This window comes from Pongo abelii, chromosome 10, assembly GCF_028885655.2.
Source record: "Pongo abelii isolate AG06213 chromosome 10, NHGRI_mPonAbe1-v2.0_pri, whole genome shotgun sequence".
Lineage (NCBI taxonomy): Eukaryota > Metazoa > Chordata > Mammalia > Primates > Hominidae > Pongo > Pongo abelii.
The window spans coordinates 49,800,345-49,823,959 of NC_071995.2; the positions used below are offsets into that span (position 1 = coordinate 49,800,345).

A 23,615-nucleotide genomic window follows, 5' to 3' on the forward strand; every position below is an offset into this window, starting at 1 on the left:
TATTTTTAGCCCCATTGATGAGGCTGCGTCGGCCGCCGCCGCCGGGATTCCGGAGACGTCAATGGGCGCGCGTCACTGTCCCCGCCCCGCCCGCCGGGGGAGGCGCGCCGGGGCTGGGACAGCGCGCGGGCGGCCGCGGGCGCGGGGGCGGGGGGCGCCGCGCGGCCGGAACTGCGGGCGGGGGGCTTCCCGGGGGCGGGGGGCGCCGAGCGGCTGCGGCGCGGCTGCAGGAGCGCGAGGCGGTGGCGGCGGAACTGGCGGGGGTCCCCTCGCGGCGCCCGCGACCCCCGGCCTGCAGGCATGGGCGCCCCTGCGGCGCAGAGCAGCTCAGGGCCGGCTGGTGCGCGACCCCGGAAAGCGGGGGTGGAGAGGCGAGCGGAGCCCGCGGGGCCAGGTGAGGGGCTGCCAGGGTGGCGGGAGGTGGGCCCCAGAGAGGCCGGGCAATCTCGGGTCTTCGGTGGATGCCTTGGGGCGGGCTCGGGGCCACGCCGGAGTCCCGCTTGGAAACTGGGGAGTCGGGGGGAGGGACTGGATTCCCAGCGGAACCGCTGGCTCCGAGTCAGCCCCCAAGGGCGACGGCCAAGGCTTTCTCTCCCCAGCCCGCCAAGGGTGGGGTTTGGCCCACGAGGGGCGCTGGAGGTGGCCAGGCCAGAGAAATTCCTTCCATTTCTCCGCCGGCTGCGGGAACCGGTTCCAGGAGCGCGGGAGCTCGTCTGCCAGGAGATCCAGCCGGGAGGGACCGATGCTGCGTGATGCAACCCCTTCGCGGGACTGAGTCAAGAAACCAAGGCTGGAGGTCTCGTGGAGTCAGGCAGAGCTGGGGATTAGGACTCGGGGCTTGTGTCTCCCAGGCGTGTTTTTTTGTTGTTGTTTTGTTTTTTTGCCGCAGCATTTTCTATCCTTATATTGGGTGGGGTGGGGGCGGGGGGGGGGTCTGTATTTCCAGACCTCCTTACCATGGTGGGCTGTGTGGAGGGCAGGGCGCAGTTCCTTGACTTGGCTCATTCCCCCCGACCCCCCCCCTTTTTTTTTTTTTTTTTTTGAGATGGAGTCTCGCTCTGTTGCCCAGGCTGGAGTGCAGTGGCGTGATCTCGGCTCACTGCAACCTCCGTCTCCCGGGTTCAAGCGAATCTCCTGCCTCAGCCTCCAGAGTAGCTGGGACTACAAGCACCCACCACCACGCCCGGCTAATTTTTGTATTTTTAGTAGAGACAGGGTTTCACCATATTGGCCAGGCTGGTCTGGAACTCCTGACCTGGTGATCCGCCCGCCTCGGCCTCCTAAAGTGCTGGGATTACAGGCGTGAGCCACCGCGCCTGGCAGGCTCATTCCCTTTTTATGCCTTCGTTTTTGATAGATGACCTGGTGGATGGGAGAAATGCTGCAGAGGTGGTTTATTTACAGTGAATTGTTAATTTGGGTGTGGGGCTAGTATTAGGGGCACATTGGGAAAACACAGGCTGGGCAGAGGTTGGTAGGTTCACAACAGTTATGCCCACTGGGTGCTGATGGATTTGGGGGCTGTCGTCGGCCTGGCTTGGGGCCCTAGTGGTGGGGCTACAAGCCTTGCTCCTAGACCTACTCCAAGTGAACGTTTAAGATCAGTGACTTGGATGGAGACTTAAAAAGGAAGTCAGCCGACTCTTTGTAGTCATCCAGAGCTGTGAGGAATGACAAGTGCACAGTATAAAATCAAGATTCTAATTGAAGGTAACTGGGCAGAAGGATGGGCTGAGATTAACGATGTGAATGTGACTGACAAGGCCTGTGCTGAGGCCTCTGCTGGACTTAAGAAAGTCAGCTGAGGAATTCAGGCCCTGTGCCTGGCTCAAAGGCCCAGGGACCCAGGCCCTTAGCTTCTGCCCTGCTCTCTGGATGGAGGCTGTGGGACTGCTCTGTGCAGTGTGAAGCCTCCATCCGCTACACAGGTCCAAGTGGGTGGCAGGGGGAGCAAGAATGCCTGATTCTAGACTCCTTGGTTAGGCTCTCTGGGTTCTAATCCCAGTTTTGCCAGTTCCTAGCTGTGTGACCTTGGGCAAGTTGCTTAACATTTCTTTCTGGGCCTTAGTTGCCTCATTGGTAAAATGTGCATAATAATAATCCCTTCCTCACAGCATTGTGAGGCTGAAATGAGAAAATGCATGTAAAGTGCTTAATGTATCTGGCACATGTTGTTTAACAAATATTAGCTGCTGTTGTTATTGCTAATAATAGTAATATGCCCACTTCTGGGTAGGGATATTGGCCAATGCAGAGCTTGTACTCAGGGGGCCACCAGGACCTGTCAGGCAGAGGGCCTGTCAGCGGTGTCCTGTTGCAAGGGGCAGTTTATTAAGAAAAGACTAAAATACTTGCTAGGAAGGACTAGAATGAGGCTTCCTGTGGGCCAGTGCAGGGGACAGAGCTGGGATCCAGGGCTGGGGACTTTTAGAGTCAGGGATGTGATTCAACATAAGGAAGAACTTCTGCTCTGGCTCTTGGATCTGCCCCCAAATGGAAGGGACAGCTCCTGAGCTGGAATGTTCTCCCCACCTAGCTGAACTTCCTCCCAGCACAGCTCCAATGCAGGCATGTGCATCCCCCACCCTTCCACGCACACTTACTGAGCACCTGCCAGTGCTGAGCAGGGTTTAGAGACTGCAGACTCTGCAGTGATTGAGATGGACAGCGTCCTTAGATTCTGGTTGGGTAGACAGGTAATAAACCAGTGAACAGATGTGAACATTAGACCTATGATGAATAAAATCAGGCTAGTGTGGTGGGGTGGGGATGCAAGCTGTTCAGGAAAGTGACATGGGAATGGAAATCTGGTTGATGAGGAAGAGCCAGTTCTGGGCAGAGGGAATGGCAGATGCAGAGGCCCTGAGTGGGGAGAGAAGGCCCACATGATGGTACCACAGTGAGTGGCTGGGAAATGAGGTTGGTGGGGAGCAGGAGCTGGGGACTGAAGTCTGGCCTGATGGCCCACCCCATTTTGGGGGTCACTTTCTCCTCCTCCAAGCCCACTCAGCCTTTGGTTTGCTCTCTGCACAGTGCACACTGTACTTGACCTTGGTTCATCCCGTATCAGCTCCTGGGGCTCTGGGATCTTGGTGTGCTCATTCTTGGCTCTCCTGTTGTTCGGGGCACACTGCCTGGCTCCCAGGGGGTCCTCAGTAAATGCTTGTGGTGTGACTGTTGAGGGGGGCATTTTGATCTGGAACAGGTGGGGAAACAGATACCTGTTTGAAGATGCTATGAATCATTTGTGGGCACCACCTGGTGCCAGACTCTGGCCCCCGTTCTGAGAACCAGATGGGGAAGACCTGGGCGCTCAGGTTGGGCCTGACTATGGTAGGTGGTATTTGGCCCTCCCTACCCTTCCTCCTCAGCAGTGGGGTGGTAGGGAGAAAAGACAAGGCTGGGGGAAACTACAGACCAGTTTCCAGGGGATGGGAGGATGACTGTCATCCTGGAAAGCAGGGGTAGTCCACGTGCCGGGGCAGGTTGGAAGCCTTGTCTTGCTTTCTGTTTGGGGTTAAAGGTGCTCCAGATGTTTCAGTCTGCCCTCCCTTCCCTCCTTGTCTCCTGTGGCCTTTTCCTGCTTCCCATCATACCCACAGGATCGGGAGGGAGGGGTGCTGGCAATGTTGTAAGGGGAGAGCCTGGGTACTGTAGGCCAGAGGATCTCCCCTTGGCCTGTAGACCTTGGGCAGAGGTCAGGAGGGTGAGGAAGCCCATTGCCCACCCTCTAGGGTCCTCCTCCTCTTTGCCCCTCCTAGCTCCCATCATCTCCTTCTCTTTTCCCAGACCTCATCTCGGTCAGGAGGGTGAGGAAGCCCTTTGCCCACCCTCTAGGGTCCTCCTCCTCTTTGCCCCTCCTAGCTCCCATCATCTCCTTCTCTTTTCCCAGACCTCATCTCAGTCTGAAGGGCAGTCCAATAGCCAGTGAAGGCCTGGTCCTGCCCTCACTCTGGCACGTAGTCGAGAGGAGAGAGCACTGGAGGGGATGGAAGAAGAGACGGGGAGATGTGGGTCAAGGTTCCCTGGCTGACCGGGGTTGGGGGAGAGCTGAAGAGGCTGGGGTGTGGGGTGAGGCACACAGTTGACTTCCACCCTGGAAGGAGATGCCAGGTGCCCAGGGTGCCTTGGACTAGGAACCAGGGTCTGGGGCTAGCTTTTATGTGTGTGTCCTCATTGAACGTCTCCTAATAATGATATGTAGTAGATATGTGTATCCAGCACTGTCCTAAGTCTTTTACACATTAACTTTTTTTTAAGCCTGCTGATAACCCTGTGATTGTTAATTTTACAGATGTCATCATTTTTACAGATGAGGAGCATGAGGTACAAAGAGATTATGTAATTTGCCCAAGGTGATAAGCAGTGGAGCTAGTATTCGAACCCAGACAGTCTGGGATCCCACATTCACTCTACTCTAAGTTGAGTGGAGCCCCTGTCTCTTGGGGGCCTCCGAGGCTTTAGGGGCCAAACTGGAGCCCCTTAAGGAGAGTGGGGTATTCCGCTCTGTCCTCACAATAGCTCCCTTCCTGTGCCTGCAGCATGCCCTTTTGTGCATGTCAAAGGCCGAGAGCCGGGAAGGGTACGAGGTGGAGGGGCTAGATGCTGATGTGTCTATATGGCTCTGAAATGCCCCAGATGCTATCAGCAGCTCCTGGCCACACCCTACACCCCTGGAAGCAGATTGCCTGGGGCCTCGGCCCCCAGGCTCCAATGCCTAACCCAGGGAGGTCCTTGGGCGCTGGCTTGTCCCCCTCTTGTGGCCTAGGTCCTGCCATTGCTCCCATTCCTGCGTGTCCTGGTCATGCTGTCTCCAGGGAATGTGCTTGCTGGCTGGTTTCTCTTCACTCACATCGACTCTCCCTCTGTAGGCCTCCACCATGGACAGAGGCCAGGCCCTGCCCCTCCCAGGCAGCCTGGCTCCTGCTGGGCCCTGAAGGCAGACGGGATAATGTGGTTGGCCAAGGCCTGTTGGTCCATCCAGAGTGGTAAGTGCTCTGCTATTGTCCTTTGTACACCCCTCCAGCAGGTGGGGTTGGGGGGCAGAGGTGGGGGTAGAGCTGCCCAAAGCGGATGTGGTTAGGGGGATGGAGGGGAAGCCCTGGGGAGGTGGCAGCCGAGGTGCTGTTCAGTGTGCGGGATCTGATTTCTTCAGAGGTGGGGGTAATGTGAGTGTGGGGACTGGGGAAGCCTTATTTTCTTGGCAGGATAGGCTGGAGGGCTCTGGGCCCAGGTGACACGGGCTGGTGGGAGTAGGGGGTGACAGCTGCTCCCAAGGCAGCATGTGCCTGATTCCAGGAAGCAGATAGGGTAGAATAGGGTATCTGGGGGCTGGGCTGGGAGCATCATGGGGCAGATGTGGCAGCGGGGAACTGGCCTGTCTCCCAGGTGTAGCCATTTCTACAGGTGAGTGCATGAAGGGAAGGCCGGGACCTCCCCTTCCTCGTGGAAAGCATGGTGCCTGCCCCTCCTCACTGTGGCAGGCCTGAGGGCCTATGGAGTCTGTGGTGTGGGGGGTGGCCTCTGAATGGGAAGGCAGGGACAGCCCTTCCACTACTGGTGTTCTAGCACATCTCCTTCACTTACAGAAGAGGAGACTTAGGTACAGAGGGGAGAAATGACTTTTCCAGGGGTCCTGCGGTGAGGATGTGTAGAGCCAAGCCCAGAACCATGCCTCCTGGGTGGCTGGCAAGCACAGGCACCTGGTCTGACTGTGGAAGACATACCTTCCTTGACTGAGGGTGCTTCCAGAGAAGGCCCACACTGATCTGGGGCTGAGAGGTAGAGGACGGGAATGGGATTTCCAGAAGGCCTTTCCTGGGGACATGAGATGCGGCCAAGGGCACTGTAGTCCTGGTTCTGTGCCTAAAGGAGCTGGAGCTCCGCCTTACACCCCAGACAGGGGTCATGAGATTCCCTGGAAGAGGGCCATCTCTGAGCAGCAGCCCTCCCAGGCCTTGAGAAATCCCGGATGAAGCACGCACTGGCTCAGTATCTCCCTCAGCTTCCCAAATACTGTTGCCTCATGGGGGGTCAGCGTTCAGGGTGCAGAGAGCCCCAGAGAGGTGCCTGGGGTGGGGAGGATGGGGTGTCTGGTCCCAGCCTGGAGGGAAGGGGGAAGCCCTGGGAAGCAGGGCCTCCTGTTCTGGGGGTGGGGCTGGGTGTGCGCCTGGCCTCCCGATGGCAGCAGGTGCTGTACCACCAACCTCGGGCTGAAGACAGGGAGAGGAATTACTGTAAGGGGGAGAGGCAGGTGTTCTCTGGTCAGCTGGAGATCTGGACTTGGGAAGCACGTGAGTGAAGATGACAGCAGTGGCCAGGTGTCCCTCCCTCAACTCGGCCCCTACATCCGCCCCCAGTCCAGACCCAGCTTCCTGAGCACCCAGCCCTCCCTCTGGGTACACAGCAGCCCTGGTGGGCAGAATTCCTTGTGTTTACCTCGTTGTCTGGGTGATGGTGGTGATTGAGTGGAACTCCCATGCCAGATATACTGCCAAGGCCACCCTGAGGGGCTGCCAACCGGGGCCCCATGAGTGCTAGAGCTGCTGGTCTTGTGACGTGGGCACCTGTCTTCCAGGCCTGGGCACGGGCCCAGGGTCACGCTCATGCTGGGGCTCCCGTCAGCTGACTATTTTGGGCTCTTGCTGACCTGGGCCAAAGTTAGGTCCAGCCAAGAGGGCCCAAAGTGGCTCCCCCCATCCCCAGAGGCCAGCTCTGGTTTCTGCTATATAAACAGAGAAGGACACGCCGGCTTGGAGGCAGCACCACATCCAGAGCTCGCTTAGCTGCTGTCCAGCCTCGGCTGTGAGGATAGGCTGGCTGGGCAGCACGTCTCTCCCCGCAGGGCTCCCTGAGGCCGCCAGGAAGAGCCCCCAACCAATATTGGGATTCTCCCTTCGTGCGGTTGTCTGGGACCTTTTTCCAGGGTCAAAGCAGATCGTGAGGAGGAAGCTGGTGAGTCTTGGGACAGGGACATTGAGGAATGGGAGCTGGGCTGTTTGGATTTTTTCCCATTGTGACTGTCATGCCAAACCCCTTGGCCTTGGGCTGCGGGGAGGAAGCAAGGGTGACCGACAACTGGAGGCATGAGTGTGCAGCTTGACCACAGCTGGATGATGGTAGTTGGACTTGTGAACGCTGTGACTGAGAACTGGGAGAGGTGTACAGAGACAGCTAATGCAGTCTAGCTCCTTCCTCAGAGCTTCCCCACAGGGTCTCCGTCCTCCTCTCCTCTCCACCCCGCCTGGATGAGGCACTGGTCACTGCGGCGAGTTTGGTGTCCATTGGGGTATCTCAGGATTGGCTTCTGAGTGGGGCCCCTGAGCCCCCACTAGTTGGGACTGAGTGGCTGGGCCAGGGGCTTGGCGTCCTGCTGAGCCCTCAGTCCCTGGCCTGCCCCGCTTGCCGGGCCCTTGCTGGGCCTCCCAGCTGCTTTGGGTGCCTGAGAAGCAGAGCTGGAGAGAGGTCTGGCAAGTCCGCCAACCAGCTTGCCACAAACACGCTCCGGGACCTGGGCCAGGGACTCTGGCCTGGCATGGAACAGGCAGCAGCTCCTTACGTGGGAGGCTCCTGTGCTCTCCTTCCCAGTTCTCAAAAAAAAATTTTCCCCTTTCTGAACGTGAGTCTCTAAACGAATCCAGAGCCTGTGACTAAAAATACTTTAACAATAGGAAAGTGCATCAGTCTTTCCGGCTGGGTCTCGTTATCAGAGAGTTTTTATTTTGGAATTTGAAATTTTGCCCACATAGGCTGGGTGGAGACCTTGGGCAGAGGCAAGGGAATTTGGTGGGTGTTGATGTTCTGCAAGGTAGTGGGAGACCCTCCAAGGCGAGAGGAGAAGAGAGCTGGCCAGGAGCTGAAGAGACTGAGAGGGAAACTGAGGGAGGTTCAAGGCATGGGGCAACCTTTCCCAAAGGAACTCCGTGATCTTGTCTGTGTTTTCCAGCCCTGTCTGGCTGTTCTTCCTGAAGTCTGATCTTATTCTTTTGTGCTGTATGTTAATTTCTTCTGGCCTGAGAGGGAGGGAGGGAGGGGTAGAGAAATCACTGGACTGAAGATAGCCTCTGTGGCCACAGCCTGACCTCCTTAATTAACTAGCTCCTCCAGAGTATTAATTGACCACTCGCTGCATACACAGTCTGGAATTCTCCCAGTGCTGGGTAGAGCCACATCTCTGGGCACACTCTCTTTTCCTCTCACTCAGCCCAGGAGTGGGAGAAGTAGAGATGGGGTTACTGTTTGTCTGTAGTTCCTGGAGCAGGAAGGCTGCTGGCTCCCCGACCAGCTGAGGACCCTGCTATCTCCTGCCCCTGCCGCCCTCCCTGCCAGCCCCAGGATTCTGCTGCAGGCCGCTGTGGTTGTCCCATTGCAGACATGAGTTCCACAGGGCCGAGTGCGGGACTTGAGTGTGCATGGATTTTGGTATATGTCGGGGTCCTGGAACCCATCCCCCTGTAGCACTTCCCTGTGCCCTGGAGGTACTGCCTGCCTCCCGATTTCCACCCTCACTTGCCATTACAGGTTTCCCACGACAGTGGGGGAGCCCAGGCCCCAGGCAGTGCTACATTTGGATGTTGAGCCTCTCCTTTCCATTGTGAACTGAATTCTACCAGCACTGGGACTGGTGATGTCTGCATTAGGCAGATGAGGAAGCAGTCTTGGAGAGGACAAGGGACTGGCCTCAGGTCACCCATCAGGCTTGCTAGCTCCTGGACAAAGATGCCTCTGATAGCTCTTCCATCTTTCGCCCCTGCTGAGAGCTGAGGGGAGGAGTGCAGCCACTGGCTGACCTGCCTGGGTCCCTGGGAGGCTGGTTTTGGTGAGGTAGTGATAGATGTGCTCATGGTAGGGCTTGGGCAAGGGTCAGGAGAGCAGAGCCAGGGGCCTGGGCGTGACCTTTCATCCCTGGTTCCCAGAGCTGCCCATGGGAAGCCCCCAGGGCAGTAGGCAGTGCTTCCCTGCCCACAGTGCAAATCCCCTGCCCACTGCCAGAGCAGGAAGAGGAAGTGGCCAGGTCAGGTCTGGCAATAGGCCCTGGGGCCGAGGAGGGGAAGCTCCCAGGGCCACTTATGAGCTGGAGAAGGCGAAGCTTACTCCTTCTGCCCACCCCAGGGGAAGGGTGTGGAGGCCCATGGGTGGGGACGGTCTCAGTGAAAGTAGGGCAAGTTCCTGACCTCTACTCAGTAGGGGTGGGGCCCAGCCCAAGGTGGAGGGGCAGCGTGGGAAAAGGGCTGTGTAATTCTACTTCCTTCATCCCCTGTTTACCCATCTCCACCCCTACCTTCTGGGCTGGGGAATGGTGGTGGACATTGGCTGCTCTTTTGGGGCCTGCCCTGGGCTACTTACTACTGAGGATGTACAAAGGATCTTTCCACCACGGACTAAGAGACAGTGCCCTTGTCCTCATGGTGTTCACATACTGGTGGGTGAGGGATGGGTCTGAGTACACGATAAATCCCTGGGCCCCATAAGATTTGACTAAGAGGGATAAGGGCCTGGTGAACTGCTCAGAAAATAAACTGTGTTGTCAGCAGGAGGACCCCTTTCTACTATGAGATATTGCATTCCCTGCTAACCATACTTGTGCTCTATCTGTTGATAGAACAAATACATAATGAGAAACAGCCACTGTGCTTTCAGAAGAACACACTTGAAAGAATTTGTTCTCAATAAATTCCATCTGCATCTGGATCCATATGAAGAAATATGTTCCTCTCATTCAGGTGTGGCTATTTTAAAATAAAATTTGGGCCAGGCACGGTGGCTCACGCCTGTAATCCCAGCACTTTGGGAGTCCGAGGCAGGTGGATCACGAGGTCAGGAGATCGAGACCATCCTGGCTAACACAGTGAAACCCCATCTCTACTAAAAATACAAAAAATTAGCCGGGCATGGTGGCAGGCACTTGTAGTCCCAGCTACTCAGGAGGCTACTAGGAGGAAGGGAAACAGTATGCACAGTGGGTGAAACAGTATGTGCAAAGTGGGTGGTGGGAAGGTTTAGCTCAAGGTCCTTATATGGGGTCGGTGGGGAACTGGGGTGATGAGGGCAGATGGATAGGCTGGGCCGTGGTGTGGGGGCCTGACTGGGTGGGGCTGTTTCTTGTCTCCAGCATGACATCTCTCCCCGCCCTTCCGTGTTGTCACGGCCTTGCCTTACCTCCAGGTCCCTGTCTCTAGTTTTGGATACCTCTCCCATTATTACCTGTTCCCTCCTACCCCATCTCCCCGACAATTAGCTGTTCACTCTGACCTTGTTCTTGAAGGTTAGACTTGGAGGGGTGTGTGCTGGGAGTCTCTGGCCTGTCTGGGACCAGCATTTGTTTTAGGCCTCCCGAAGTCCACGTCAGTTGTGCCTTTCTCCAAAGTTCCACTAGCTGGACCCCAGTCTCTCAGAGGCCCAGGCCATCCTCCCTGGAGGGCCCACAAGGCCTGGGATCCCCAAGCCCCTTTCACCTCTCTCGCCTCTATCTTAGGCTAGGTGCTCCATACGGGAACCTGCATTGGTGGCCCCAGCTGTGTTTCCACAGAGGGACTTTGCATTTTTCTCCTTATTTACTTATTTTCAGAATGTGGTGTGTCGAGCACCCCCACCATCTCCCACCCCTGCAAGCATGACCAGGTGGCAGCTGTAGTTCCTTATCCTCCTCCAGGCTTTGGGGCAGCAGGACTGCAGCCTCCATAACCTGCAGCAGCTTGGGGAGATGGGGCCTGGGCTGCAGGCCCAGATCTGGAGGCTAGATGGTGAGATTCAGACCAGGGACCTGGACAGCTCCTCACCACACTCAGTTTTCCTTGGGCTTATGGGTGGGCCTACCCCACAAGATGGTCTGTGCCGCTTTTTACAAATGCCAAGTTGTGAGGAGGAGAGGAGGGTGCCTGAGCTTGAAGCTGGTTCAACTCTCAAAGAGCTAGCAAGCCTGGGCCGGGGGCGGTGGCTCACGTCTGTAATCCCAGCACTTTGGGAGGCCGAGGCAGGCGGATCACGAGGTCAGGAGATTGAGACTATCCTGGTCAACACGGTGAAACCCCGTCTCTACTAAAAATACAAAAAATTAGCTGGGCATGGTGGCAGGCACCTGTCGTGCCAGCTACTCGGCAGGCTGAGGCAGGAGAATGGCATGAACCTGGGAGGTGGAGCTTGCAGTGAGCCAAGATCGCACCACTTCACTCTAGCCTGGGCGACAGCACCATCTCAAAAAAACAAAAACAAAAACAAAAAACAAAACAAGAGCTAACAAGGCTGAGATTGAGCACAGACTGGTCAAGCCACAGATAACGCACTTGTTCTTGCTGGTTGGCAGGAAGAACAATGGCTTGGCTGATCATCTTTTGCTACCTATCAAAATTGGTTTTATTTTGGCCGGGTACGGTGGCTCATGCCTGTAATCCCAGCACTTTGGGAGGCCAAGGCGGGCAGATCACAAGGTCAGGAGATCAAGACCATCCTGGCTAACACAGTGAAACCCCGTCTCTACTAAAAATACAAAAAAATTAGCTGGCGTGGTGGCAGGCACCTGTAGTCCCAGCGACTTGGGAGGCTGAAGCAGGAGAATGGCGTGAACCTGGGAGGCAGAGCTTGCAGTAAGCCGAGATTGTGCCACTGCACTCCAGCCTGGGCAACAGAGCGAGACTCCGTCTCAAAAAAAAAAAAGTTAGTTTTATTTTCTAGGGAAGGCCTTGCTGGGGTGGAGGGAGACATCCTGGGGCAAAGCGGGTGCTAGGTGAGGAAGCCAGCCTGTGACACAGCTGGGATCAGTTCCACCCAGCCAAGACTTGCTGTGTGCTCCTGAGCAAAGTGTTGCTCCTCTTGGAACCCTTGACTCCTAATCTGCAAAATGGGAGGACTTGAATTCTACATGTGATTTTAAACCTTTTTTTTTTTTTTAAGCCGCGGGATCATTTTCCACAAAAGGATTCCACAAAATCTAAGCAAAATCTTACGGAAAAGCCTAAGAGAAAGAAAAGCAAAACTTTGGCTGAAATGAGGTAGGGTCCAATTGGCATCATCCTGCCCACACTTCACATTCAACCAGTGGCCTTGAAGGAAGATGGTTTGGAGCAACCCAGAGCTCTCTGCAGACGCATTCACGTTGAGACTGTATGCTGGGATGGAGGGTTCTGGCAGGTTCTGACCAGATGACTGAATGCCATCAGCATTACAGTCACCCCTTGGTATATGAAGGGGGTTGGCTTCAGGACCCCAACTTGTACTGCGAATACTCAAGTCTCACTGTTGGCCCTGTGGAACCTGTGGATACCAAAAGTCGGCCCTCTGTATATGTGGGTTTTTGGATCCATGTTGGATTGAAAAAATCCCCAAATCCCCATATAAGTGGACCTACACAGTTCAAACGTGGTGTTCAAGCGTCAACTGTGTATGAAGACTGCTTCATCTGTGGTGGACAGTGAGGCTTTAGAAAGAGGAGACAGGCAGGCTAATGGATGGTCTTCATGGGTGTGGGCAAGGAGGAGTGGTCATTGGGCGCAGGCAGTTGGTCTGTGGGACCAGTGAGGCATGGGCTGTGGCTTGCAGTAGGAAAGCGGGAGAGGGTGAGTGCAGTGGCTCATGCCTATAATCCCAGCACTTTGGGAAGCCAAGGCAAGAGGCTTGAGCCTGGGAGGTCGAGGCTGCAGTAAGCCGTAATCGTGCCACTGCATTCCAGGCTGGGCAACAGAACAAGACCTTGTCTCAAAAACAACAAAACAAAACAAAAACGGGGAGAGGAAAGGACCCAAGAGATGTTCCAAAAAAGAATTTCAGGAAACAATGAAAAGTTGCAAATGGGGCATCAGGAGCAGAGATTAGGTGGCAGGCAGGGGGTGCAGAAATGACAAGTTCTGTCTGGAACAGATGAAATTTGAGGTGCTTGTGGGACCTTTGAGTGGGCAGAAGCGGGGGCTGGAGACAAGGGTGTGGGAAACCTGTGATGGGGGTTGAGGGCGGAAATCAGGGGCAGGCAGAGCCTCCGGGGCAGAGGAAGTCCTATGGGGTGACCAGATGAGTTGAGAACTGGGTGGGTGGGTGCAGGCTCAATGGAAGCAGAAACTCATGGATATTGACTTACATGGGAGAAAGGGAATGGATGGGGGTCACAGTGGGGTGGCAGGGCTCTCTTTTCCTTGTTCTTGTTTTTTTGCCCTTCCCTCTTCTCTTACCTCTCCGTGAGGGCTCCCCAGGCTCAGGAGAGATCAGGGTGGAGGGGTGACGGCCGAACCAGGGAAGGCTTCAGGTGGCTGAAGCCTGGTCTATGCCCAGCGGGGCCCTGGCGGGCTGTTCCACACTCCACCGGGCAGGTGATAACTGGTCAGAGCTGCCTCCCCACAGGTGCTGGAGGTGGGGTGGGAGGGCCAGTGCTCCCTGATGTGGACAGGGGGAGGGGTATTGATAAGAGGCGTGGAGAGATCCCTAGAGATGCAGTCTGTGGCCCTGGGTTCCAACCCAGTGTGCCACCACCTGCCTGTGTGACCTTCAGCAAGTGCCATTATTTCTCTGAGCCTGTTTATTTATAAAATGGGGAAGAGCTGGCACAAGTTTGAAAAGATTTCTCAGGCTCCACCCGGTTCTAAAATTCGGTAATTTCCCAACTAAGGTGCACTCCCCCTCTAAGGGGCTGGGGAGGGGATGGTGCGAAACCAAGTTCAGGCCGAGCTTGGGCCTGGCCAACGCCTGCCCTCGGGAAGGTCCTGTGTAGGGAGACTGCCTGGAGGGACTAAGCCAGGGCTCTAACTGACGTCTCAGGGGCAGCCTCTCAGCCTGAGACCCTGCTGGGGAAGCCGCGTCCTGTGCACTAGCTGTGCGTAGGGCTGAGGTGAGGGCGCAGGCTCCCCAGGGTGTGTCCAAGTTGCCCGCCCCAGCCCGCGGCCTGTCCTGACCGCCCCGCAGCGGCAGCAGCGACACCCTAGGGCTCCAGAAGGGCTTGGGAAGGTGCAAAGGCAGGGCTGGGCTCGGAGGGAGCCGGAGGGACCGGGCGCGGTTGGCTCCCGGGAGCAACTGGAGGGCGAGGAGATACTCATCCGGGGAAGCCCCGCGGCCGCGTCTCTACAGCGCCCCTTCTCGGGCTCTGGCCCTCCCGCTGGTTATTCTGGACCTGGGGGCCCCCAGCTGGGACCCGAGTCCGGTGCGTGGAGCCTAGTGGGACTGGGAGCTGCTATTTTTAGCGGGCGCGGCGGGCGCGAGGAGCCTATTTATAGATCAAACAATCCGCGCTCCCTGCGTCAATGGAACCCCGCGTGCGTCACGCGCGCAGACATTCCAGGCCCCCCCTCCTCGCCCCGCCCCCTCGGGCTCCCCGGGCCGCGCCTCCCCCTGGCCGCCTCCCGCCGGAACCGCGCCGCCCCCCGCGCCCTTGTATGGCCAAAGCTCGACGGGCGGCCTGCGTCAGTGGCGCCCCCGCCCCTCCCCGTGCGTCACGGAGCGCTTAAGAGGAGGGTCGGGCTCGCCCGGGGAGTCCCAGTGGCGGAGGCTGCGAAACTTGGGGGAGTGCACAGAAGAACTTCGGGAGCGCACGCGGGACCAGGGACCAGGCTGAGACTCGGGGCGCCAGTCCGGGCAGGGGCAGCGGGAGCCGGCCGGGTAGGTTCCCTTCGGGGAACGTGCATCTGTTTTTAGGGGCGGTGCATGAAGGAGATGGGTGTACGCACGGGCAGAGAGGATGTTGTAGGGCCGGCATGCAAGAGGGCGGGTGTAGTGTGCAGCTGTAGCGCAACGGGATGAGAACCCAGGTCAGACTGGAAGCTACTGGGTGCGGGGTGGGAGGTAGGGGAGATTGACTACCTGCAAAGTGGAAGCTGTAGGGGGTTGGGGTTGGCGCCGGGAGTAGGGACTTGTCCAGCAGGCGCTGGCCTTAGTTCAGTCTCCTAGGGTGCCCAACTGGGCGCACGGTGCTCTGAACTTGGGTGGGTGTGGATGGGGGTCACAGCACCGTGGGGGAACAGGTACACAGAGCTTTGGCGCTGCTAGGATCCATACGACTCCAACTGGGATTGGATTTCCAAAAGGCCCTCCTTCCTCCCAGCCTGTCAGCCTCCTCCCAGTGCCCCGGTTGTTTTCTTAACACTTTAGAGGCTGTGGCTGAGTTGGCAGGGGTTCCCCACCCTGAGCTTTCTGTCTGAGGCGAGTTAGGAAGCCTCCGGATCGTTGAAGGAAGTGACTGGCTTGGTGGCTGAGCTGTGGAGGGCTGCTTGCTGTGTATTGAATAAAGGAGGCTTCTTGGGGTCAGGGGCAGGGTCTCTGTAAGCACAGGGAGAATTGATTTCGCTGGGGCTTGGATCACGTGTGTGTGGGTGTGAGTGAGAGAGAGAGAGAGAGGGAGAGAGAGAGAGACAGACAGACAGACAGAGGTGGAAACCTTTGTCCTTGGGGATCCTGGATAGAAGTTGCCAGTGTTGGAGTCTTGGGGTGGTGCTGCCTAGAGGATACCGCCCAACCATTCCAGCTCCAGATGCTGATCATCCCTATGCCCCCTCCCCCAGTAGTCTCTGTTGGATCTTACAGGTAGGGTGCAGCCTGAGGCTTGTTCAGCAGAACAGGTGCAAGCCACATTGTTGCCAAGACCTGCCTGAAGCCGGATTCTCCCCACTCCCTCCTTCAACCCCGCCTCTTCCTCCTCCTGTGGGACTGCTCCCCCTCCCGTGAGGCTAGATGTAGGTCTATATCTTGTGTTGTTAAGAACCTGCATGAAAGGGGAGGGATTGATGGGGGTTGATCCGGATGTGGGACGTCCAGGTGGAGAAACAGGATTTGAATAAGGCAGGAACGAGCGCCCAGTTCTGCCCAACTGCTGTCTTTCCTCCTTCACCCCCAGCCCATCCCTGGCCAGGCTGTCCTAGTGCAGGCAGATGTGGCCACCCTCACCTCTTGCAGGGTGCTGCATGCCTGTGGACTGGTGCTACTGGGTGTGTGGGGCCCAAGCTACGAGGGTCTCTGTTGTCTTGGTTGGTTATGTGAATGTCAGGCTAGGGGTGGAGATGCCCTGTTCAGGGCCTGTGGAGGTAGAAGGAAGGCTAGGACCAGAGAGGACTTCCTGGGCTCTTGGCCAGGAGGTGGTGACAGCCTTTGCCCCCATCACTGCACCCCCTTGATTATGGTACTCTGTTCCTGCGTGATTTCTTCTCCAGCTTTCCCTCATTGACTGGTGAGGCCAGAGTTATGCAGACCCCTGGCGTGTAGGTTGGGAGGGAGACTGTCCTGGAGCCTCCTCTGCGTTATTTTTTGACCATTCTGTGAATGTAAGGATCTGCCTGAATGATGCTATCTCTGTTCAGGCTCTCTTCAGGCTCCTCGGGACTGGGGCTGTGTAACCCCCTTTGCCTGAGCTCCTGGATTCTTCAGGGCACAGACCCCGCTTTAGTGGAGGGACCCAGGCAGGGGCAGAATGTCTTCCACCCACCCACCAGCAGGCTTCTCCTTAAGTCTTCTGCTGGACTCTCAGAGTTCTCTTATTAAAATAACTGGGGGCAGCAGAACATTCTTTTTAGGTACTGTTGTCCATTGTCCTGGGAGTCCAGGGGGCTGTGATCTCCTTCCTCCCCCTTCCCCTGTCCCCAGCAAATGGGCTTTAAAGGTCTGCAGCCAGGTTACTGATGAGGAGGCCTAGGTTCCCTTCCTCTTTGCTTCTGGGAGCATCTTGAGCAGTGCAGAGTGGCTTCCCAGCCCCAGATGGCAGGATTGGGGTGGGTTTGGGATCTGCTGCCTTTGCTCAGTGTGCAGGGTTGGGATGGAAATGGGGGATAGGCTAGGGCCTCTGCATTAGGCTGCCTTCTTAGGCAGCTGGGCTTTCACTCCCAGCTCCTCTTCCATTTCCACGATGTCCTTCTTCCTAGGCACTGCGAGGGGAGGAGAAAAGGGGCTTTGCAGAGGCTGGGGTGTGCCTGGGAGTATTCCCAGGAAGTGCCTGGCTGGTGAAACAACCAGGGAGCTGCTCCTGGGAGCTGGGCTGAGGCTTTGCTGGGCTGCCTCTCCCAGTCACCCTTCTCCCAGCCCCCACCACGCCTTCCCCCGTGGGGAGGGGCAGGGGGCTGGAGGAACACAGCTTCCCCCTGTTCCAGCAGAGAAATGCTGGCTGGATGCCTCCCCTAGGGTTCCCAGGCTGACTAGGGTGTGGCAGGCCTTCTGATGGAGCCCACTCATGCTGGGCCGCTGCCCAGGGGCTTTGTGGCACCTAGGTCGAGATGGTACTCAGGCCAGGGGTCAGGATTCCTGGGTGCTCTGGTCCTGGTGCCTCTGTCCCATCTTTAGGCTGGGATTCCTGCCACCTTGCTGCTCTGGGGCTCAAATACTTTGAGACCAGGCTATAGGCTTCTCCCACTGACTCTCCTTTCCCTCCCTGCGGTCTCCTCTCTCTCCAGAGATGCCCTGTATCCAAGCCCAATATGGGACACCAGCACCAAGTCCAGGACCCCGTGACCACCTGGCAAGCGACCCCTTGACCCCTGAGTTCATCAAGCCCACCATGGACCTGGCCAGCCCCGAGGCGGCCCCCGCTGCCCCCACTGCCCTGCCCAGCTTCAGCACCTTCATGGACGGCTACACAGGAGAGTTTGACACCTTCCTCTATCAGCTGCCGGGAACAGTCCAGCCATGCTCCTCAGCCTCCTCCTCAGCCTCCTCCACATCCTCGTCCTCAGCCACCTCCCCTGCCTCTGCCTCCTTCAAGTTTGAGGACTTCCAGGTGTACGGCTGCTACCCCGGCCCCCTGAGCGGCCCGGTGGATGAGGCCCTGTCCTCCAGTGGCTCTGACTACTATGGCAGCCCCTGCTCGGCCCCATCACCCTCCACGCCCAGCTTCCAGCCGCCCCAGCTCTCTCCCTGGGATGGCTCATTCGGCCACTTCTCGCCTAGCCAGACTTACGAAGGCCTGCGGGCATGGACAGAGCAGCTGCCCAAAGCCTCTGGGCCCCCACAGCCTCCAGCCTTCTTTTCCTTCAGTCCTCCCACCGGTCCCAGCCCCAGCCTGGCTCAGAGCCCCCTGAAGTTGTTCCCCTCACAGGCCACCCACCAGCTGGGGGAGGGAGAGAGCTATTCCATGCCTACGGCCTTCCCAGGTTTGGCATCCACTTCTCCACACCTTGAGGGCTCGGGGATACTGGATGCACCTGTGACCTCAACCAAGGCCCGGAGCGGGGCCCCAGGTGGAAGTGAAGGCCGCTGTGCTGTGTGTGGGGACAACGCGTCGTGCCAGCATTATGGCGTCCGCACCTGCGAGGGCTGCAAGGGCTTCTTCAAGGTACTGCGCGGCCCCAGGTGGGGCTTTTTGTTGGAAATGGAGAGAGGCTGGCTTCATCCCATTGGGTCCTGTGGTCTCCCCTGGGTTCTCCTCGTAGCTAAGTCCTGTCCCGCAGGGTGGTATCAGCCCTGCCAGGTGGGCCGCCTTCCTGGAGACCTGTAGATGCCAGGGCTGGAAGCTTTCATTTGCCAGGACACTCAGGCCCATGGGATTGCACAGAGCTGGAGGGAGGGGTGAGATAGGGGCAGATAGGAGCTGCAGGGGTGCCTGGCGAGCCTCTGGTTTTCCTCTGCCTGTCCTCCCCCAACTCAAGGTTCTAGTGGGAAGGGGTGCCCCCAGGCTCTCATGTTCCTGGCATGAGATGAAAGGATCCCTGCAGAGGGTTTGGTTCCTGAGGGCTGGGGGTGGACTTGGGAACAGGCTGTGTGTTTGTCCCAGCGATGGTGCCTGCTTAGCTTCCCATCCCCACCCCCCAGCCCCTTGGCCCTCTCCTATCTGCCCTAGGGAGAGGGCAGGCAGACAAGGGCCCATGAAAAAATACAGGTGTCTGGACTGCCAGGGAGACCCTGGCCCCCAGTATTGTGTCCTGGGGTCTTCCTCAGAGCGAGAAACCTCCCCCAGTGTCTTCAAGACTTTTCTCTCCCCACCAACCCCCTATCTCTCCCTCCCTTGCCACCCAAATGTTAGAAAAATAGCTGTGAACAGAGAGCGCTTTTGTCTGCAATGGCAGCAGGATCTGGACAGTCCCCTCCCCTAGGTTCCCCCCTCCCCACCCCACACTCTGACAGCCTGTTCCGTGTTGCCCCCCCCCACCCAGCGCACAGTGCAGAAAAACGCCAAGTACATCTGCCTGGCTAACAAGGACTGCCCTGTGGACAAGAGGCGGCGAAACCGCTGCCAGTTCTGCCGCTTCCAGAAGTGCCTGGCGGTGGGCATGGTGAAGGAAGGTGTGTGGCTGGGGTGCGGCCCAGCGGGGCAAGGGTAGGCTTGAGTGGAGTGGGACCACAGGGCCCCCAGGCTTCTGCCCTGGAGGACCCAAAGGAGGGCACGTCTTATTTCCACCCCACCTCTGAACCCCAGGCCTTGGAGGGAGGCAGCCTACACCTGCCTGGATTGTGAGGGTGGTGGCAGGGGGAGGTTCCTGTAGGGTACCTTGGATCTCAGGGACTCTGGGTCCTAGGGACTCGGTGGGGCGCATCTCAGCAGTGGTGTGCACGGCTTGGGCTGAGAGGCCCTTCCTCAGATCCCTTCCTTCCTCACCCCTACCCATTCCTTTGCAGTTGTCCGAACAGACAGCCTGAAGGGGCGGCGGGGCCGGCTACCTTCAAAACCCAAGCAGCCCCCAGATGCCTCCCCTGCCAATCTCCTCACTTCCCTGGTCCGTGCACACCTGGACTCAGGGCCCAGCACTGCCAAACTGGACTACTCCAAGGTGAGGTCCCACCCCGCATCTGCCTTGGGGAGGTCTATGAGCACATGCAGTGCCTTTGTGCGTGTTGGGAGAGCTACCTCCTCTGGAAGGACTAAATGAGAAAGGAAGTTTAAAAAAGAAAGAAAGAAAAGTTACTCCCTCTAGTTTGACAGATCAAAGAGAGGAGCCCCTTCTCGGCTGACCAGATGGGAAAATGCACCCCCTCAGGCAGGTGGCCAATTAGAAAAATGTGTCCTTCTGGCAGCTGCAACCCTGGGTTAATATGTGAGACTTGGCAAGCGAGAGCCTGGGCAGGATCTCAGATCCACTCCCACTCCCGGGATCTGGCATCCAAGTGTCTGACACAGCCGTATGTGGCAGTGGGTGCAGGACCCTGCCTGGGGTGCTGACCCCACTGGACCGTCCTCCTAGTTCCAGGAGCTAGTGCTGCCCCGCTTTGGGAAGGAAGATGCTGGGGATGTACAGCAGTTCTACGACCTGCTCTCCGGTTCTCTGGAGGTCATCCGCAAGTGGGCGGAGAAGATCCCTGGCTTTGCTGAGCTGTCACCAGCTGACCAGGACCTGTTGCTGGAGTCGGCCTTCCTGGAGCTCTTCATCCTCCGCCTGGCATACAGGTGAGAGCTACTGACTGTCTGCCCAGCCCCTTTCCCTGATACACTTGCCTGTGAACCACCCTGATCGCTCTTCATGCCCATCTGCCTGCCAGGTCTAAGCCAGGCGAGGGCAAGCTCATCTTCTGCTCAGGCCTGGTGCTACACCGGCTGCAGTGTGCCCGTGGCTTCGGCGACTGGATTGACAGCATCCTGGCCTTCTCAAGGTCCCTGCACAGCTTGGTTGTCGATGTCCCTGCCTTCGCCTGCCTCTCTGCCCTTGTCCTCATCACCGGTGAGTGACCAGCACCACACCAGGTCCAAGGGAATGGGTGTCAGGGGGTTGACTGGTTCTCAGGAGGGCACTGTCCCAGGGAGTTTGGTGGGCCGGGATCTAGCACTTTCTGGGCCCCTGCACTGCCCTGGGCTCATATCAACAGTAAAGTAGGGACCACAGGAATTGCAGATGGGCTCAGCTGCATCCAGCTCTAAAGCCCAAGACAGCCTTTGGCCCCAGACTGTCAGGATCCAGACTGCAGGTGTCATGTATGTGGCCTAGGGTATTGGCTTGTTTTTAAAACCTTCCTGTCAATTATGCTGTATATAGAAAAGTACACAAATGGTAAATTTTCATAAACCGCACTTACCCAACCAGCGCCTTGGTCAAGAAAGAGCATATAACTGTCCCCCAGAACCCATTATTGTGCCCCCTTCCAGTCATTTGCCCTCCCCAAGGGTAACCACTACTTTTTATTTAAATATTTTTAAAAATAAGATGGGAATCTCACTATGTTGCCCAGGCTGGTCTCGAACTCCTGGGCTCAAGTGATCCTCCTGCCTTAGCCTCCTAAAGTGCTGGGATTACAGGCGTGAGCCACCACACCCAGCCCTTCACTGTGACTTCTGACAGTGCAGATCAGATTGGTTGTGCCTGTTTTGGACTTTATGTAAATGTAGTTCTGCAGGATGGAATCTGGTGTTGAATGCAGAGGTTTTCAGATTTCTCTGTTTTTTAAAGGAAAGAATCCACCCTCGTTCCTTTTTTCACTTAAATTGCACAGGGGACCCAACTATATAGAACACAATCAGAGGTACTCTGGGCTGAGGGAGTGCTGAGTTCTGAGGCTGGGTTTCTCAGAACAGTCTAGATTTTAAAAACCCAATGATCTAGCCAGAAAACCTAGGTTAGGATTTTATTTCCCGTTTGTGACCCTGGGCAAGTCATTAGCCTCCTGGGCCTCGGGTTCTCACTTGGAGTATGAGGATAATGAGAGTTACTGCTTCTCAGACTTGTGACGATGCTTACTAATGGCCAACATGTGAATGCACTTTTGTGAAGTGCCAGCAGAGCATGAGGGGTGGTCAGGGGCAGCAGTTTTAGGGGCCTGGGGGAGGCTGGGGCTTTGGGGGCCTGGTTCTCAGATGTGCAGCTAATCCTGTACCCTTCCCGAAGACCGGCATGGGCTGCAGGAGCCGCGGCGGGTGGAGGAGCTGCAGAACCGCATCGCCAGCTGCCTGAAGGAGCACGTGGCAGCTGTGGCGGGCGAGCCCCAGCCAGCCAGCTGCCTGTCACGTCTGTTGGGCAAACTGCCCGAGCTGCGGACCCTGTGCACCCAGGGCCTGCAGCGCATCTTCTACCTCAAGCTGGAGGACTTGGTGCCCCCTCCACCCATCATTGACAAGATCTTCATGGACACACTGCCCTTCTGACCCCCGCCTGGGAACACGCGTGCACATGTGCACTCTCATATGCCACCCCACGTGCCTTTAGTCCACGGACCCCCAGAGCACCCCCAAGCCTGGGCTTGAGCTGCAGAATGACTCCACCTTCTCACCTGCTCCAGGAGGTTGGCAGGGAGCTCAAGCCCTTGGGGAGGGGGAATGCCTTCATGGGGGTGACCCCACGATTTGTCTTATCCCCCCAGCCTGGCCCCGGCCTTTATGTTTTTTGTAAGATAAACCGTTTTTAACACATAGCGCCATGCTGTAAATAAGCCCAGTGCTGCTGTAAATACAGGAAGAAAGAGCTTGAGGTGGGAGCGGGGTTGGGAGGAAGGGATGGGCCCCACCTGCCTGGGCAGCCTTTCCAGCCTCCTGCTGGCTCTCTCTTCCTAGCCTCCTTCCACATGTACATAAACTGTCACTCTAGGAAGAAGACAAATGACAGATTCTGACATTTATATTTGTGTATTTTCCTGGATTTATAGTATGTGACTTTTCTGATTAATATATTTAATATATTGAATAAAAAATAGACATGTAGCTGGAACTGGGATTCAGTCTGTCTCTGATGCCCCCTCCCCACTCCCCCACCAGACACACCCCATCATTACATAAGAGATGGGCCGCTCAAGATGAAACTTGGATGTTACCAGCCTGAGCTGTCAGGCCTCAGTGTACTCATTTGTAAAAGGTGGATAATAATGACACCTGCTCCACGAGGTTGTTATGCAAAGCACTTAGACTAATTTCTAACACATGGGAAGCCTGCACTGGATGTGCCTGGCTCATTGCTGGGGTCTGCAGTGGCCGACTAGCCCAGGGGTTACTGCAGGGCCCTAGCAATAGACTTAGCCGCAGATCTCAGGGTTGTCATGGTTCCTAATCTGGACATATTATTCTCTGATTCTTGATTTCCACATCCATAAAACAGGAATAGACCCAGCCTCACAGAGCTTTTAGGATCAGAGGAGTGTGTGTGTAATGCTTAGCATGGGCTGGGTTTAAGTAAGCCCACATTGGTAGTAGCTGTCATATTCAGTGTTTTAACATCCCCATTCTCAACATTCCTCCCCACTCTCCTGCCACCCCAGCAAGAAGATCCAGGGATCTGGCGGCCCTCACCTTCTTGGCAAGAAGATTGTACTGAAGTCCCTACCTGTGCCCGTGTCCCCATGTAGGCCCTCCAGCCCCCCAGGCTCATCAGTTGTTTAGTCAGCTGGCTTAAAATGCAGATTCCTGGGATCTACCCCCAGAGACTCAGATTTGGGGAGGTGAAGGGGCCCACAAACCTTCAGGTTTAGCAAGTACGCAGGTGCTTGCGATGCAGGTGGCCTGGGGCCACCCTTTTAAGAAACAGACGTAGATGGACCTAACCTGAGGCCCATGGGAGTTGGTCATCATGCAGGGTCTGGCACCTTCCTGTGCTCAGTGCTCACCCAGCCTCACTGTTTCCTTCTCTAGGACCCGGTAGGAGGCCTGAAGGCAGTGCCCTCACACGTGTTCCTCACAGCCCTTGGCCCAGAACCCCCAAGTCTCCACCTCCATGGCTCCTGGGAAGTGGCTGGCTGAGGGGCAGCTCCTACTGGATGGGGCCCGACAGAATAGGGCTCTCAGCTGTGGACTGGGGGAAGCAAGGGCCTTCCCC

At 56.9% G+C, this 23,615-nt stretch overlaps 1 protein-coding gene and 1 long non-coding RNA gene across 7 annotated transcripts; one reads left to right on the forward strand and one right to left on the reverse strand.

Annotated features, from left to right (window-relative positions):
- The first annotated feature begins 220 nt into the window (after positions 1–220).
- NR4A1 (nuclear receptor subfamily 4 group A member 1) lies at positions 221–22,517 on the forward strand. 6 transcript variants are annotated; one of them, XM_009247735.4, is made up of 8 exons: positions 221–394; positions 4,872–4,988; positions 17,349–18,226; positions 19,044–19,173; positions 19,507–19,658; positions 20,070–20,272; positions 20,365–20,543; positions 21,702–22,517. In XM_009247735.4, exons 1-8 carry the CDS (start codon positions 301–303, stop codon positions 21,956–21,958), a joined length of 2,010 nt encoding a protein of 669 aa, XP_009246010.2. In that variant the 5' UTR covers positions 221–300; the 3' UTR covers positions 21,959–22,517.
- On the reverse strand, positions 7,686–14,296 carry LOC134759502 (uncharacterized). Its single transcript, XR_010135769.1, has 2 exons — positions 13,158–14,296; positions 7,686–8,012 (listed from the first exon to the last, which is right to left on the reverse strand). It is a non-coding gene; the product is annotated as an uncharacterized LOC134759502 (long non-coding RNA).
- Positions 22,518–23,615: the final 1,098 nt, after the last annotated feature.

What these genes read in the sequence shown, in the direction of transcription:
- NR4A1 (XM_009247735.4), top strand. Translation starts at nt 301, where the DNA reads ATGGGCGCCCCTGCGGCGCAGAGCAGCTCAGGGCCGGCTGGTGCGCGA. An exon ending in CCAAACTGGACTACTCCAAG is followed by an intron (nt 19,659 to 20,069) that starts GTGAGGTCCCAC and finishes CCGTCCTCCTAG; the next exon opens with TTCCAGGAGCTAGTGCTGCC. An exon ending in TGCCCTTGTCCTCATCACCG is followed by an intron (nt 20,544 to 21,701) that starts GTGAGTGACCAG and finishes CCCTTCCCGAAG; the next exon opens with ACCGGCATGGGCTGCAGGAG.